General features: G+C 38.6%; 2 protein-coding genes across 9 annotated transcripts in view; one reads left to right on the plus strand and one right to left on the minus strand.

Annotated features, from left to right (window-relative positions):
• Positions 1–214: 214 nt before the first annotated feature.
• Positions 215–3,664, minus strand: FAAP24 (FA core complex associated protein 24). Of its 3 annotated transcripts, XM_052797205.1 has the most exons (6): positions 3,482–3,658; positions 3,132–3,287; positions 2,706–2,857; positions 1,912–2,051; positions 1,459–1,611; positions 215–805 (listed from the first exon to the last, which is right to left on the minus strand). In XM_052797205.1, exons 3-6 carry the CDS (start codon positions 2,815–2,817, stop codon positions 563–565), a joined length of 648 nt encoding a protein of 215 aa, XP_052653165.1. In that variant the 5' UTR covers positions 2,818–2,857; positions 3,132–3,287; positions 3,482–3,658; the 3' UTR covers positions 215–562. The 3 variants fall into 3 exon arrangements, with proteins under 3 accessions (XP_052653165.1, XP_052653166.1, XP_052653167.1); XM_052797206.1 differs by lacking the exon at positions 3,132–3,287 and having other exon boundaries at positions 3,482–3,664; XM_052797207.1 differs by lacking the exon at positions 3,132–3,287 and having other exon boundaries at positions 3,522–3,658.
• A 161-nt stretch (positions 3,665–3,825) lies between these two features.
• The window catches only part of CEP89 (centrosomal protein 89), a 43,431-nt gene continuing 29,403 nt past the window's right edge, over positions 3,826–17,853 (plus strand). For 2 of the 6 annotated variants that reach the window (XM_052796414.1, XM_052796419.1), the window contains exons 1-11: positions 3,826–3,965; positions 5,538–5,644; positions 6,917–7,072; positions 7,694–7,895; positions 9,019–9,130; positions 10,738–10,769; positions 13,166–13,220; positions 14,608–14,826; positions 15,212–15,354; positions 15,719–15,769; positions 16,855–16,938. In XM_052796414.1, the coding sequence (XP_052652374.1) occupies positions 3,927–3,965; positions 5,538–5,644; positions 6,917–7,072; positions 7,694–7,895; positions 9,019–9,130; positions 10,738–10,769; positions 13,166–13,220; positions 14,608–14,826; positions 15,212–15,354; positions 15,719–15,769; positions 16,855–16,938 (1,200 nt within the window). In that variant the 5' untranslated portion in view covers positions 3,826–3,926. The other 4 variants (XM_052796415.1, XM_052796416.1, XM_052796417.1 and 1 more) reach the window with 4 other exon arrangements.

Raw genomic sequence — 17,853 nt, forward strand, 5'->3', positions numbered from 1 at the left:
GACACAAGGGAGTAAATTTGATAGCACCCTGTGAACTGAAAAAGGAACAAGAGAAATAAGTTAGTGTAAAGTCAAAGATGTATTCCAGTAGGGCTTTCCAAAGGAACTCCAAAAAGTTATAAATCAAAGATATTACTATAAAGCAATGTATGCTAACTTTTTTAAAGCACAGTAACTTGTGTTTCCAGTTACTGAGAAGATAACACCACCCACATATTAATGAAGTGTTTATTTCTGGAAGACAAAAGTAAGCAAGCAAAGTGCTTTTCCATTTTTTTTTCTGACAGTGCTGAAAAAGACAGCTTTCAGTGTTTTGTACAAGATAAGATAGATGCAAAACACTTTACAGCCCTCTTTCCAAGGCAGTTTTCACAGCCCAATAAGCAGAACAGCTGTAAAGAAGCAGCAGCAGAGTAATATCTAGGTAATTAATCAACACACTCCACTTGTTACTAGGATTATAGAAATTACCATAATATGTGATTATTAAAAACAATTTTATAATTCACAAGAAACAAACAAAACAAAAAGTCTTTGTTTTCCAAAACATATATGTGTCATATCAGGAACATAAAAAAGTGTAAATTTGTTGTGCTACCGTTTGTCCGACTACTAGCTCAAGCTCTTTGACAGATGTGTTACAAAGCCGGTGGATGCTTCCAAACTGTTGCAGTAAAAGCAGAGCTTTTGTTTTCCCAACTCCTGGAATTTGTTGTACCGTCCGAAACACTGATGACTCTGCCAGCTGTGAACACTGTTTACGAAGAAAGGGGTTACTGTTGTGATCCTTACTTTGTTCACGGACCTGAAGCAAAACAAAACCATAAGTGACACTGAGCGCCCTCTGCTGGAGCTCTGCTTTTGGTTTTTAAAATAGTTCTATCTCAAAACAGTTCAGTGCAATCACTAGGAAGTTTTAGAAACAAGCTCCCTCCTTAATGTGTGCCCTTATTAAGAGTTTTGATGCAGATCCACAAAGTCTTACTAGGAAACCAACAGTTTCTTAATACCAACCATGAATTAAAAAAATTGTTTTGTCATCTTTTTGATGCAATCGGAGAAAGGATAAAGGAAAAGAGAAACAGCATAAGAACACAGTTTCCCCATCCTGAGACAAAGCAAAATCTCAAGTTGGTTTTGACAGAGAACTTACTTAAGTGAGGATTGCCTAATGCTATCCAGTGGCAACTCAGTGCAAGATCACATTAAAAAAGTCCAGTATCCTATTCTTCAACTTTTTTCTTTGTTCTCATATGAGCCCTCTTTCCACTGAACTATACTACCATATTATTGTTGCAGGATATTTATTCCTTACATTCAAACAGACAACAAAATATGTTGCATTCCTTTAAGATCCCAGGTATTCCTTCTGAAATGAGTGATGATTGTGGGAGAACAGGTGATTCTCCTCATGTCCCATATTTTAATAAACGTTTGTCCACTAACATAGAAACTTACTAGCTGAGTAATGAGTTGAGAAGCTTCTCCTTGATTTGCCACAGGGAGCAACACCATTCCAAGTTCTAGCACAACAAGCTTTTGTACTGCTAAGAAGTACTGATCACTTATTTGGGTTTTCTCCACAATGACAATTCCCCCAAGACTGCTGACCTGTATTGAAAGGAAAAAAGAAGAAAAGACCTTGTTAATGACAAGGTGATGCAATGCAACAGAGAAAATTTCTGTCAAGTGTGAGCTGCCTGAAAGCAAGTGTGAGGAAGAATAGAAGTTGCAGCAACAGTACTGAGGTTTAATACAGCATTATTACACAGCTGCATAATTTTTCAGGTTTTGGGTAGAAATTATCACAAAAGTTTAGCTCCACTAGAACTTAAAAATAACACAAGAAGAATGTTTTTGGAAGCACAGAATAAAAAAATACCTTTCCTTTTCTCTTTATGTAGTACTTACATTTCTAAACCGAACCAATCTTCGTTTGAATTCATCCCCTGTGACCAAATCTGCTTCAGAAATATATAAAATGCAAGTTCTGTTTGAAAGATGAAAATCCACAAGTCCCAAGTCATCTTCAAAGATGAGTCTAATCTTCCCTTAAGGTGAAATTGTTAAAAGAAAAAATACAGTAGTTAAAAATATACTAATAATTACTTCACAGCACAACCTTCCTAATGTGTCAATAATCCTACTGACTTGACAACAAACTTCATATTCTTTAAAAGCCTTTCTGCTCTTTAAGCAAAACTGGTACAAGCAATCCAAAGTACTGTGCAATGCTTTTAGTAATGCCAATTAATAGCACTTACACATTACAGATCTGAAAGTGCTATAGCTTCTCAGTAAACTCTGGACTTGAACAAAAACATCACATGCTATTCTGAAAGGCTCATCTTAATTTAGTTTGCTGTGCCAACAGATGATAGCACAGTCCCAGTATCTGCGAAAATTGAAGGGACTTCAGTGGAGATGCATATTCAGAATAGCCCCACTGCTGTGGTTCCCAAGAAGCAGATACTTCTGCTTCTTCTCTACTGTGCTCAACAACTATGTAAATATGACAGAACTGATCACGTAGATACACGATAGACAAGCAGGAATTTTCAGCCTGCTAACATAGGCTGTACCACAAATATGGGACCAGTCAGGCAGACAGTAACGCATATGCCAGCCAATCTCAACAATACTGGGTGATACAGGGGAATGCTTTGCCTGAATTGTTTTTCCTCTTCCAATTTGTTTGTGCTTACCTTGTAGCCTTTGGGCTATCTCTGACCCTCTCCACTTCTCATTTCCAATCACATGTCCATAAGGGACAACTATAGATCCGGCTGTCACAGGAAAATTTGCTTTCGTTGTCATGAGACCTCCTTTAAATCTTTACTTCAGTAGCAGCTACACCCTAGAAAGAAACGGGGAAGGGATATTAACACAGTTTATAAACCTGTTCCAAACTTAATTTTATTATTAAAATTTATAAGATGTAATACTCTGGAAGAGACACTATCTTAACTATCCCTGAAGCTGCTTTACAGTTATGGTTAACATATCAAAATCAGTAAGCAACTCTGTTAACTTAAATACAGGCTGTTGGCTTGCAAATTCCACTCCCAACTTTGCCAGTCGATCTGAAACACCTGAATTAAGACACACAAATGGTAAAAAAACCACACCACCTTTTCTATGCGTTCCTGGGAGAAAGTCTGCTTCAATTACAAAGCTGTCTCCAGAGGCATCTCCAGCCCTCAGCTCGCAGAAGTTTCCAGACGGATTAGAAGGTAGCTGCTGCGAGAGATTATTTTCATGTTTGCCAGCTTTATGCGGTGTTCTGACTGTAGGGGGAAACGGGAGTCTTTGAGGCTAAGGCACGATTTGAGGAGAAGAGCCAAAGACGAGCCGGTACCCCCGCAACCACCACCGCCCTGAGCCACCTCCTGCAGGCCGGCTCAGAGCGAGCCCTCACCGGGGGCCCGCTCTGACAGGAGCAGGGGACGGCCCCAAGGGCGGCCACCGGCCCACCGCTGACCTGCCCAGACGAGGCCGAGGTCCGTCCCGGGCGCACCGACCTTTCGGGGGTCGCAGCCGCCCCTCCGGAGGCCGCACGGGACGCAGCGGAGACCAGCCGGGAAGGAAACCCCGCCGGGCTCTCGGGAGAGGCGTCTCCTCACGACTACCAGACGAACAGCCCGCCTCAGAGCGCGCGCCTGGCTGACAGCGGCGGCCGCAAATAGGAAGCGAGAGCTCTGCCGCCCGTGAGCGAATGAGGAGGCCGGATGGGGCGGGCCTCGTCACTGGTAGGTTGCTAAGGCCGGAGGAGGGGCGAGTAAGGCGCGCGCTGATTGGGGGAGCGCGAACCTGCAGCGAATCCGCCGCGCCGTTGTTACCAGCGGGTCGCGAGGGGGGAAGCGTCCCTAAGCAGGGAGAAGGCAAGTCAGGAGGCGGTGGCGGAGACCATCCCCTACCCGGTCCCGATGGCGTTTAGCTTCAGGAGAGGCCGGAAGGGCCCCTTCGTGAGTATCGCTCCGTCCAGGGCGGGTCGCCGTCGCCGTCCCCGTGAAGCAGGGTCTGCGGGGGAGGCGGGCGGCCGTGCCCGGGCGGGACGAGCGGAGGTCCCCAGGGAAAGGCGGCTGCGCCCTGCGGCTGCCGCCGGTGATCGCTGTGAGCAGTTTGACTGAAGTGAAAAACGGGGAGAAAAATAAACCCTAAGCAAAGAAAAGAGGGTGTCCGGAGGCCGGGCTCTGGTGCTCTCCTTTCCCTCAGTCCTGGCGCCCTCCCCCTCCAGGGAGGCCTCTGGGTTCTGGCGGGGGCCGGAGCCCCCGGAGTGGAAGTGCAGCTCGCTCTCTTCCCACGATCTGTTGTTGTCTTACTTTTACTGTAGGATGACAGCATCCTTTTACCTCAGCTATATTCCCCGGTGATCATAGTAAGCCAACATCTAATCATCTACAGCCAACAGCCTTTAGTAAACAAAATGGTGCGTGCCAGACAGACTTCCAGAATTAGGGAGAAGTGCATTTGCAAGATAAGACCAAGTAAAAAGACAGTCTTTGTAATGCACCATTTAGTTATTTGACACAGCTTCCTGTAAAGACAGAAGTATTTCCCAGTTCACCTGTTCGTTATCCTGTTGGAGAAGACAATTAAAGAATAACTGCAAAAAAAAAAATTCTGTAGCAGAAATAGCAGAAACTTAGCCTGGTTTACTCCATAGAAAAATAACATATGTCTGAAGGTGATGGACTTTATTATGACATAGTATTTTCTGATGCCTAGAGAACAACACTGGAACAGGTTGCTCAGGGAGGTTGTGGAGTCTCTACCTTCGGAGGTACTCAAAATCCAACTGGACAGGTTCCCAAGCAGTCCTCTCTAGTTGACCCTTCTTTGAGCAGGGACTTGGACTAGGCAATCTCCAAAGCTCCCTTCCAACCTCAACCATTATGTGATTCCATTCAAAGTACTCTTTGTAGGGAACACTGGTCCCAGTTTTACTGAGCTGGTATTTAGTGTTATCCTTTTAAAAAAATTGTTGGGTTTGCTGATAAAAACACATTAGGATTTTTTATTTTTTTTAATTCAGGTTGAACCTTTGACTGCAAGACTTATTTAATGATAGTTTTTTCTTCCATCTCATGCTGCTATGACTGAGGATTACTTCTGACTGACAGATTCTTTCTACAGGAAAGGGACTAATATTGTTACTCTGAAGCAGAGTTCAAGTATTTTGGAAAAAGTTAATTTCCAGTACTCCTTTTTTCTTGTGTATATATGCAGGGAAAAAAACAAACTTGAATTGAGTACGTTAAAATTCTGTTTTTCCAGGTTGTGATAGAGTGGGTAGAAAACCTACATTCATGGGTCTTACGTAAATTACATTTCTAACCTTCATTAGCAGCTCTTCATACATCTTAAAAAGTTAAACTTGGAACCATTTCAAGTCTTCTGTTTACATTAATTGCATGTAATTGTTTTTCCTTTTTATATTATTTTGCATTGTTAGTTTTTGTGCATGTTCAATTATGTGCTTTTTTCATTGTGATCCTTAAAGTCATCGTCAACTAATTTTATTTTAAATTATTTAGAAACATATAGCTCATGGCCTGGTCCCTGCTGCTACCATAGCTCCTAAACCTGCAGTTCCCCGCACCCCTCCCCCTCGTAGTCCAAACCCTTCTCCAGAAAGGCCCAGGTAGGTTTTGAGTTTTGTTTTTTTGCTTCATCAACTACAATAGCATACTAGAAAAGCATGATTAGAATAATTGCATGTCCTTGCTGCAGTATTTACATAAACCTCTTCATAAATAGAATATATTTTTAACTGGGGCAGTTCCCTTCTTTGAACTTTAAAGATACCTATTTTTCTCCCACTCCTAAGCATGCTAAAAAATTAGAACAATAACCATTATGAATATGTAACTTATAAATCTGAGTCAATTAAAGACAAATGGACTATTTAAAGTTAGGGCCATTTTTAATTTGGCTGCTACAGCAGAGTGTAGGACTATAGCAGTACTAGTACTGTGAGTCAGGAAATTTTAACTCATGAGAAAAGCATAAATTAAACATTACCAACATGCCATTTTATTGCATATTAAAAAAAGCGGGGACTTAAAAAACTGGCATGTAAAACTGTGTTGGATTGGATTTGAGTTAGCTATATAGGCAAGTTAAAGAGAAAATACAAATTTATTTTTCTTTTCATTTGTAGTTTATTACGGTTTTTCTTTTACATTTTCTCTGTGTTTAGTTCAATTCTAGTTGTTTTCTATGGTCTTTCTAGTGTCTGTAACATTCCTACTTAACCCTAGTTCGTTTCTTCTTCCTTTTTGACCTACAGTTGTTGTTATTCCTGTTACAGTCCTCACCATTTCTCTCCTTTAATCTTTGTTCCTACTTGTTTTTTCCTCTTCATCTCACCCTTCTCTGTACTCAGCAGCATCCCACAAATAGGCATTTCTATCTACTTATGCTTGCCGTAGTTTGCAATGTGCCAGCATTTGTTAACAGCTCCAGAGTCATCAGTAAAATGTTTGTAGTAGGGAATAATCGAAACTAGGAGACAAAATAGCAGAATGTGGAACACTTTTTCAACACAATGCCAGGTAGTATTGTTATGGTTAAAGTAAATGCTAAGTACTGTAAATTATCGATGTCAGTTTTGGGAATGTAACCTAGTATATTCCATGATTTTCATGCACGTGATTTGGGAAAACCAATAGGTATTGTACTTTACTCTTAGATAGCTGTGCAACGATAGCTTGTGCAGTTTTGCGCTTTACTTTGGGAGTTAATAGTTTATAACCAGTCCCTTAGCACTTTCAGTGGTGTTTATGCTTGTTAACTGTGAACCTTTTGCTTTGCTTAAATAGTGAAGACTTTTTGCAATAGAAAAAAAATATAAAATATGGAGCACAGAGAAAACATCAGTATTGTTTCATTGCTTTATTCTGTTTTCTTCTAGATCTGCTCTAGCAGCAGCTATCCTTGCAACAACACTAACGGGGCGCACTGTTGCTATTCCTCAGCCTCGGCAGCGATCACTTTCTGAAAGTGATTCCACCTATGTGGAACAAGAATGTTTTGAACCATATGCGACAGTCACAGAGCTCAGAATGGGGTAGTGTATATTTTCTGTTTTGATATACTAGAAACAGAATCTTTCAATCATACAATTTTACCAAAGAGTTACAGCAAACTCCTGCTGTTATAGCCACTTTCTTTTTTTCTCACCACATCCTAAATTGGGTCTGAAGTGTCTACAGTCTTTACTCCCTTTCTCATAAAGTGATGTCATGCATACAGTCTTCAGAGAGGGAGATTTGGATTGTACAAGAGTCACAAGTAAAACCATATATTATTTCTGCCAAATGATGATCAATTATACAAACAGTTACTCACTGAGGAATCATTTGAATTACATGTTGGATATTTCTTTTGTGCTAAGTAATTATTTCAGACTCTTCTTTCAGTAGAATTAGCAACGTTCTATCTCTAATCTGGCATTTTCTTTTAAGATAGAGAAGAAAATGTAGCTCCAGTGTTAATCATCTAATTTAAAGCATACACATAGGCTAGATTCCTTGTTTGCAGCTAATAGAAGCTTAGATGTCTGATTGTGTTGGCTGACTGGACTTGTGTATATTGTGAGACTGATGGTTCTACTTTACTAGTGTTCTGGGGTTTTTTTTGGAAGAGTAAGCAACACTGAAACAGGCTTTAAACTGCTTTCTACTTGCAGGCCCAACTGGAAACTTGATGGTAGTGACAGATCTCCTGTACAGTCCCTGGAAATATCAGGCAATTATCATGAAGATGAGGACATGGATACCTATCTTTCAGATGCTGACAAAGAGGCAGAGTCCAGCTGTCAGAGTAATGAGAAAAGGGGAGAAAGCTTTAGCACCAGTGCTATTTATGCTGTTCCCTGCAAAAATAAAAAGGTAGGATTTTCAAATGTGTTATTTCCTTTACAGTGTTTTAATATGTTAATGCAAATATAAATTACTTCTAAGGCTTTTCATTCTCTTCTTACTCTTCAGAGATTTATTCAATTTTTATTTCACATGCTTCCTTTTGTGGTTCATTTACTCTTACACGAGTTAGGTTTGTTTGTTGATCCTCACAGATTCCATATCTTTGATTATTAGGAGCCTTTTCTTATTAGGAAAACACTGGTATTGTGTATAATTATTGTGTATAATTTAGTCTTGTAAAATGTCCAGTATTTTATGTTGAGCGTGATACCTATATAGTACATTATTTTTTAAAAGCACTAGGAACTTTCCTTTTAAATGGTGAAAGCTTAGTTAATGATTCAGTATTGTGCTAATGAGCAGAGACCTATATAGAGACGGAGATTCAGTATCAAACAAAATAAATTATCTTGTTGTCTTGAAGACCAATGGATTTTTCTGTGTTATGGTTTTGGGTTGTCTTAACCAGCAATAAGCAGCTTAATACTCCTGAGGCACATTTAAAGTTCAGTCAAAAATTTAACAAAAATTTAACAAACAGGAGGAAGTAACTGAGTAGTAAAGAGACAATAAAATCGTATGTTTGTGAAAGAAATCAGAAAACGCCCCAGGTGAAGAGATAGTAGTCAGTAAGACGAGAGAAGGGGGGGGCAGGGAAAAAGGGAGTGAGTAGAATATGGGGGACACTGGTATGCAATCAACAGGGGAAAAACAGAGAAGGCAATGTTAAAAATTATTCATGAATCCCTCAGTGCTGTGACAGACAAACGGTTGATCTTTTAGTAAGAGCAAGTTTAGATATGACACAGCAAACAAGTGAATGTAGGATAATATCACAGACTCTTGTGACTCAATAAGGTGACAGGGAATATTTGCCCTGTGAACTAAATGATGATCATAGTTTCCTACCTCTTGTTGATCATTGCAGGATTTAGATTTTACCTACACAGAGCCCTGAAACAAAAAAAAATGATGTCTTGTCATTTGTGACTGGGACATTAGTACAATAAAGGTTTCATACAGATATCGAGATGTGGGCTATTTTAACAGTGTTACCATGATTTAGATAGGCTTGTCTATTTTTACATAGGAAGAGTTTCCACCATCTCCTAGTACTAATGCTGACAAGGACAAGAAAGAGGTGCCTTCTCAGGAAACTGAGTTTCAGGTGCTGGTGGATGAGTCAAATGCGCAAATAGAAGGTAAATAAACTTACTTTAAGTCAAAATGCCATACCTTTTTAATACCCATGGGAAAAACAATTTTTGAACAAAATACATTTAATACTGTATGATAGTGATATAATTCTTTTTTTTTAAAAAGGGCAGTGAAAGAAATGCTACTAAATACTTAGCCATTTCTAGTAGTTACAGAAAACTAAAAATCTGCATAAAGAGGGAAGATTGGTCTATATTCACTGTATAACTGAAACTCCTAAACATCCACTATCAGCCAGTGTAAAAAGGGGGGGGGGGGGGCGCAGAAAGTTTTGTGAACTCTTTGTCTAGTACAGTCATTCTCTATTCTGTTGATATATGTGCTAGAATCAATCCAGTTTATACTCTGGAAACTATTGGAGTGTTACTGTGCTCAAAAAGTGGAAAAAAGTAGAAACTACCAATGTTAAAAAAAAAAAGCTAAAGAGATAGAAGAAAACATTTTTAATCAGTCACTTTTTTTGGATAAAAAGTGTCATGTCTGAAAATCAGCAGTAAGAATTTTTTTTTTTTTCTATAATCAAATAGCATGATAGTAGGATTGTTTATCTTTTCTACAGAAGTTGTATCATTCTTGCAGTCTTTTAAGGTCTGGGCCTGACCATCAGGTCACAGAGGAAGGTTCTGACATAACAGAGAGTTGAACGTGATCATCAGTCTCAGGTTATCACCCTAAGCTCTGAATTGTTAAGCTTCACAAATAATTTTTTTGCAATAAGTAATTTCATTAGATCAGGGACATTTCGTTCATAACCGGACCTGTCATTAAGCTATTTTCTTGTAACAGTAGAATATTGTGCAGAAAAAAATATGACAAGAGAGCAAGACCAATCTATCTGGATAGGAGTTTTATTGCATAATTATCTTGTCCATTATTTTAAAATCAGGAAAACAGGAAATCAGAATTTTTTCCAGAGCTGCAAAACGCAGTTTTTACGGAGGATGGCAGCACTCCAGTAGCTATTGGATAGGAAAGAGGAAGCAGAACTGAGTCCATTTTGAAAAATCTTTGTCTTTCTAAGTTTTATTCATGTTGGATCCCAGTGTTGTTTCAATATTATTTCAGTAGAGTTATTTGAAAAGCTTTATAGAGAACAATATCCAGAAAGAATGGGTTGCCTTGATAAAACCATTTGGGAAGTGGATGCGTTAAACTGAAAAGAATAGGATATATAAACCGTTTCTAATCCCTCTTCTACATAGTAAGTGCTGCAGATCTTGGAAGCTGTCAGATTTGCACTTGCCTTGTTCAGAGATGCAACAGGATTCAAGCCCAGTAAAATCAATGAAAATATTTCATTTGTCCTTTAGTCAAATTCTAAAATAATAGTGGAAGACAAAAATACAGCTTAATTTCTTCCATAGTTGCATCTATACAGTGTGAGGTAAAGTAAGGTCTCACATCAGTATCCTGATACACTGTGAAAGAGATAATGGAAAGATAGTGATCTGATTTGTGGTTTTGGGAGGACTTTCTTACATTTATTTGCAGTATATAATATGTGTGCTTACATGAACATATGAACCCTTACAGTTTATGGACTTACAGATACTTTTGTTTTTATTTGACTGAAAGATCTGTTTTTCTTTAGCAGAAGACCAACATCTTGGCTTGAATTTAAAGGTAAGACATATGAAAGTTGACTTGTGATGCATTTTGGAAAAAAAAGGGTGTTATAAATTGCTGACAGTTTACAGTCACTTAAAAGAATACTTACTGCCACTAGGGAATCTTTTTTGGAGTACGAGAATGGCTAATCATTCCTTTTGAAAAAATATGACTATATAGGTAAATAGGCCATACAAAAGTTGGGGTGGGGTTTTTTTGGTGGTTTGTGTGGTTTGGTTTTTTTTTTTTTTAATATATCTTCTGTTGTTCCTCATGCGAAAGAAAGAAACTGAGAGTGGGAGACATCATGTTATAGCAAGAGATAGCTCTTACTGATAATTTTCAAATTCTGAGCCTGGCTTCACCAGACTTTTATCTAGTTTTCCAGCTGGGCCCATTTGACTGCTTTAATAAGCTTGAAAAAGAATACCCAAAAGTTTAGTTTCTCAGATCAACTTGCTGAAATATTATTTACAAAAGTGGTCAGTTCTTCTATTGTTAACATCACTTCTTTTCTTCAAGTTCTTGATGACATATATTTTCTTTTGAAATTGTTCATGAGTTTTGACTCGTTTAGTCATCAGTGTCTTGGTATGTTAAATTACATGGCATCATATGCTTGCAGAACTTCACTGCTGTTTCATAAAAATGTGGAGAAAGTTTGTATATCGATCATGTTCACCTCAAGGAAATACATTAGTATGAATTCAGCCTGTAGTTCTTTCCTGATGAAAGAACCTTCTGAAAATGTACAAATAGGTACTTTTTTTTTTTACCAGCAAAGGGAGAACAAAGTTCTTCAACAAAGTTGAAGAACATTTTACATTTTAATTTATTTGCTGATTCCCAGTTAGGGACTGACAATTCATATCATAATTGACTATTCTAAAGTCTTACTTTATACAGACTAACAAGTGGGAGCAATATCTATCCTGTTTGGTCAAGAAGCTTCATGTTTATGTAACCTTTATGTCAGCCATAAAATTGTTTTGTGAACTGTACATCTCTGACAACTAAAGAAAATATTAAGAGTTTCAAGTGTCCACAAGTGACTGATGGCAGTGTGTGATGGGTTAACCCTGGCTGGATGCCAGGTGCCCACCAGAGCCGTTCTATCACTCCCCCTCCTTCTCAGCTGGACAGGGGAGAGAAAATATAACAAAGAGCTTGTGGGTCGAGATAAGGATAGGAGAGATCACTCACCAATTACCGTCACGGGCAAAACAGACTCAGTTTGGGGAAAAATTAACTCGATTTATTACAAATCAACCGGAGTAGGGTAATGAGAAATAAAACCAAATCTCAGAACACCTTCCCTCCACCCCTCCCTTCTTCCCGGGCACAACTTCACTCCCGGATTCTCTACCAACCCCCCAGCGGCACAGGGGGATGGGGATGGGGTTTACGGTCAGTTCATCACACGTTATTTTCTGCTGCTTCATCCTCCTCAGGGGGAGGACTCCTCACACTCTTCCCCTGCTCCAGCGTGGGGTCCCACCCACGGGAGACAGTCCTCCACGAACTTCTCCAATGTGGGTCCTTCCCACGGGCTGCAGTTCTTCACGAACTGCTCCAGCATGGGTCCTTTCCACGGTGTGCAGTCCTTCAGGCACAGACTGCTCCAGCGTGGGCCCCCCATGGGGTCACAAGTCCTGCCAGAAAACCTGCTCCGTGGGCTCCTCTCTCCACAGATCCGCAGGTCCTGCCAGGAGCCTGCTCCAGCGCGGGGTTCCCACGGGGTCACAGCCTCCGTCGGGAACCCACCTGCTCCGGCGTGGGGTCCTCCACGGGCTGCAGGTGGATATCTGCTCCACCGTGGACCTCCATGGACTCCAGGGGGACAGCCTGCCTCACCATGGTCTTCACCACGGGCTGCAGGGGAATCTCTGCTCCGGTGCCTGGAGCATCTCCTCTCCCTCCTTCTTCACTGACCTTGGTGTCCGCAGGGTTGTTTCTCTTACATGTTCTCACTCCTCTCTCCGGCTGCCGAATACCCCCGTCCCAACTTTTTTTCCTTCTTAAAAATGTTATCACAGAGGCGTTACCACTATCACTGATTGGCTCGGCCTTGGCCGGCGGCGGGTCCGTCTTAGAGCCGGCTGGTATGGGCTCTCTCGAACACAGGGGAAGCTTCCAGCAGCTTCTTACAGAAGCCACCCCTGTAACCCCCCCCGCTACCAAAACCTTGCCACACAAAACCAATACACAGTGATAAGTGACAAAATGATGTCAAGATGGGTAAATGACAAGTTGTATATTGTCAGTAGTGAATCCAACCTTAAATTTTGTTGATATAAAAGAAACTGCTTCACAAGTTCTGTTTCTTAAGTTCTCCAACAGTGATGCTGTTCAGAGTACTTCAGAAAGGATAACTGTTAAAGCCAATTTCTCATTTTTTATTTCTCTGCTAGGAAGAAAAATCATTAGCTGAAAATCTGATACGTGAAAAGCCTCCGCCATCCCCAGGTACTTCTGATTTTTCTGTGACTTTACTACACATCTTCGCTTTAATAATATGCATATATATTAAAAAATACATCCCCCCCTCCCCCCAACGAATTGGGCTTAGAGAATACAAGCAGGAAAATGCATTTCTCATGTACAGGAGATGAGAAAGTGCTAGTGCTCTGTGATATGTATAAAAACAATAGTTCTAGGGTTTTTATATTAGGTGTTTTAGACTTGTTTCTATTTTTCAATCTGAGTGACTTTTGAAGTCTTAAGTAAATGATGGTGAAATGATGTAATCAAATTAAAGCTGTACTGGAACTCTCCAATCCCTTAAGTTTCATCTACACTACAGTATGTCACCATTATTAATGTCACCCATCACAGCTGAAGTGGTAAACATACAAGTGATACAAGATACATGGTCTACCTTCAGCTAGTGCCTTATTTGTATGTTATTGCATCCATGTAACAATTCCAGGCACAGCACCTCTGAACTTGTGTGTCACGTGGATGGGATGTGTGCCTATGACGAGTTCATGGGGTTTTGTGTATTTCTATGCTGTCCAAGAATCTTACGCCTTCTCACAGGAAGATAACAGTGACCATAAGTGCCTGAAATATTACTGAACACGTGAAGCTGTTATATGTCATCAATAACAAGAGATAGCTCTGTATTTCAAAACCAGTTCTTGGGTTTCATATATCTTATACTAAGGAACTGTTCTGTACTAAGTTATATTCATGCCTGTATGCTATTACATTATGCTGGCTCTTAGGAGTCTGACAGTAAGGGTAAAACCTCAGCCTTTATTTTAATAGGTAAGCTGTTTAGCCCATACAGATGAAAAGAAAATTCGAAAGTGTGATCCATTATTACTGTTGCAACAATATATCCATGATTTTGCAGATGATCTAAAATTTTACTTCTGTAAGGATTATTAAGTAATTTCTATTCAGTAACAGATCATTGAAGCCTGTTCAGTGGGAAGGAGGGTAAAGCTTTCATTACATAGGTGATTAAAATAAGGAGGGGTCAAGAGGACTGACTAGTCCATGCAGGGCACATACACTTTGCTTATTGCAGTGGATATTTCTGTCTCACCTCTCTAGTCACCGATGCTAGGGAGAGCGAGATCTGCTGACGCTTTCTTTTCCCTTTAAGGAAGGCATGTTTTCAGTGTCTTGAGAGAAAAGATGGGAACTTGCAGCCACTCCACTATATAGCTCTCTTTTCAAATCCACTTTTTTCATTCTCTCTAGCCTTACCTTTTGGGAGCCCTGAGCTGATTTATAAAGTATCACTCATACATAATGCTAATATTAGAAAAAATGGATTATAATTTGCTGAAACTCGTATTCAAGTCTGAATACCATTTAAATACATTGAACTCTGGCATTACAGATATGTCTATTCGGGCAAGGCAAGCATGGGAAAATATGACTAAAGAAAAGTTCAGAGAACTAAAACAAGAAAACTGGTCTCTGAACAAGGCATACCAGGCTATGGTCCAACAATTTGAGGGAACAAAACAGCAAATGGAAGAACAGCAATTAAAGCTGAAGAGACTAGAACAAGAAAACAGAAGACTTAAAGAAGCTGCAGAGAAGTCACATAGAGAAGGTGGGAGAAACATATAAGCTAGTCTGTAGTCATCTTGTTTAATTTTTCTGATTTCTTACAACCTATTCCTACAGTAGTAGGTTTCCACTCATTGATTTGAGCAAGTATCTATGCAGAAGCAGTTTCTGAACACTGTTTTCTACATTTGTAGAAATTTTTTCAAGGAAATCTTACATGATCATGAAAAAAACTTACTTAGTTGTTTGAAATTTAATGGTTTTTTTGTTAGTAATTCTTCATGGGATTATTCCATTACAGTATTTTGAGAGAAGTTCTCTTATGATTCTAGCTTATTGAGATTTTTTTTTTCCTTACAATTAACAAATTATTGTGAACATTTCTTGAATTTTGATTGAACTTTCTTGTTGGACATTTGTTTTAATAGAGGAGGCTACAGAATTACTTTTTCTCAGACAACAAGCACAAGAACTGGTAGATGAAAATGATGCTTTGAAAATGACGGTCCATCGTTTAAATGTAGAATTAAGTCGCTATCAAACTAAATTCAGGCCATTGTCCCAAGAAGAGGTGAGAATCTTGGTTATAAAGGCAGTTTGTACTGAAATGTCCTATTGTCCTTTCATTCATCTTTTGAGTTTTTAAGACAATTTTCTCCAAATTTGCCACAGTCTACAAATGGCATAGGCTTTTTCTGAAATTTAAAATAAGCATTTATCGTTAAGTCTAACTTTAAGAAATTATACTTTCTCCCATATTAGTAAGATATTGAACTTCCAGTTTTGATGACTTTGTTGGGTGTGTGTTACATATGCAACACATGTAATTAGAAACATAAGCTTGTTTGGGTTAACAGTTGTGAGTGCAGTAAACAGTGGTTGGTGCTTCAAAAAGCAGGAAATAATTTCAGTATCTTTTAAAAAATCTACTTTAGCATGTAAAACTGAAAAGTTTACCCATGAAAGGACCACCACCACCATGGCTGGTAAGTAAAATAATATTTTCACTTATCTGTTCATTCCTTTCTAAGTAAAGTAGTAAAATTTCTTTACTGGAACCATAAAATATTCAGGATATTATTTAGTTACTCTGCTGAACTATCACATACTAGAATATTATAAACATTTATGTTTGTTGCATAAAAAGATGTAGGGCAGAACTTTGCAATGAATGTGTGCAGCTCGAGTTGAATTTACAGTAAGCTACTGACTGCATAAAATCACCAGCTTTGAACTGCTGAATGCAAATTAAGTAGAAGTACTGTTACCCTGAGAATCATAAATACCATCTTCACTTAGTATTGCCTAGCATGTAGTTTGCTTTAAGGTCTGTTCCTTAATTGTTAATCTTCTGTTGTGATTATTTTTAAGATGATACTAAAAGAAAATAGCATATTTCAGTGATTCTGATGGTAGGAATGGTCACGGGTGTATTAGTAGCCTATGAACTTCTGGCAAGGATAAGTCAAATAGTTTGTGAAATTGAATGCATTTGTAGTATGTGAAACAATTTCTGCTTGAAATGCTAATCAGATCTTAAATTTTCCTTCCTCACTGTTATTCAGAACTATACAGAAAGAGGAAAGTCCTCCTTCTGCTCTCTCTTTCTAGCTATAATATCCAAGAATCACATACATATGTATTTAGTTTTAAAGATGCAGGTTTGAGAGTGTAAAAATTCCTTTCCCACTTACTAATGAATCTGGACTAAATTTGATTATTATTAACTATATTCACTGTAGTGTTCCAGTTTGGTTTTGTATTCATTTGCATCCACATTCTGCTGTGTTACATACACTGATAAGCAATAGCTGCTTTTTAGTGAAGTGTTCAAGTATAGCATCCAGCCTTGTCCTTCCCAAAGCTTACTCCTGAATCAGTGCTATTAAGTGCTTCTGCAGCATCATTTTGCATATGGTGGTCTGTGTGCTTGTGTAAGTCCTGCACTTTTGTCTGCAAGGCCTATAAAAAAACCCTTAATAGTTTTTAAAACTAAGAATATATAGCAGAAGTAAAAAATATTGATGAGATTATGGTTTGTAATTGATTTATATGGATTTTTTTTTTTAAGTTGGATATGAAGTATTTGTCACCTCTTCTGTTGGCATATGAAGACAGAATAAAAGAAAAGGAAGATTTAAATCTTGAACATGAGGCAAGTTGCCATTTAAAGAAATATACTTCTACACTAAAGCAGAAATAAGTTACTGGATTTTTTTTTTAAAGAGATTTGTCAAAGCTGTTTTCTGCCTAAAATTAAAAGTGACTTCATTTTACTTTTCCATGCATAGTTATTGTGCTATCTTATCCTGCTTGGCTTGCTTGCTTTTTGTCAGCCTGTTCAGATGTAGAAGCAGGCACTACAGTGAGATGTACAAGAATTGTGCTCTTTGAATAGAGTAAACCATAAACACAGCGGTAGAAAGAATTTACTGTTGTCATTCATAATGGGGATTCAGTGCCCTGTATAGCTACTCCTCCAGTTACAGGCCTGTGGATTTTGTGGTAGAAGAATATTTATTTCTAGATATTTAAGGAATGGGTATTAAGGAACGGGTACTCTTTTTGCTCTTCGGAAGTATTTTTTTTGTCACTGAATCTTTGAAAAAATGGTGATTTGCTTCAGAGCAGAACTGCCATAGCTTTTCAAAATAGTTTACTTCCGTCAAAAAATTAAGCCATAAAATGAGCAGAAAACACCGAGGGTTTTATATTACTGTAAATTCACTGTATTATCCTACCGTATTCAAATTCATGTCATTCATACTGAAAATGTGTAGTATCATCTAGTAATTTCCAGAATTCGTTTTTTTAAATCCGTATTTTAAGGATCTACAACTTGCTTAATTCAAATGACACTTGGCAAAAATGTGGCACAATTCAAATACTTATATTATTTTAAATCAAATATTACTAGATTGATGAAGCAATTTTGAAGTCTGGTATGCACATCTGAATTAAAGATTAGTGAGTAGTGAGATAACATGCTGTTAACAGAAGAATTAGAAGGCACCCGGGCATGTATATTTATAAAAGTTTTTGTTGATGTAAAAATTAAAACAAAATACTT

Source organism: Harpia harpyja, chromosome 9 (assembly GCF_026419915.1).
Source record: "Harpia harpyja isolate bHarHar1 chromosome 9, bHarHar1 primary haplotype, whole genome shotgun sequence".
Taxonomy (NCBI): Eukaryota; Metazoa; Chordata; class Aves; order Accipitriformes; family Accipitridae; genus Harpia; species Harpia harpyja.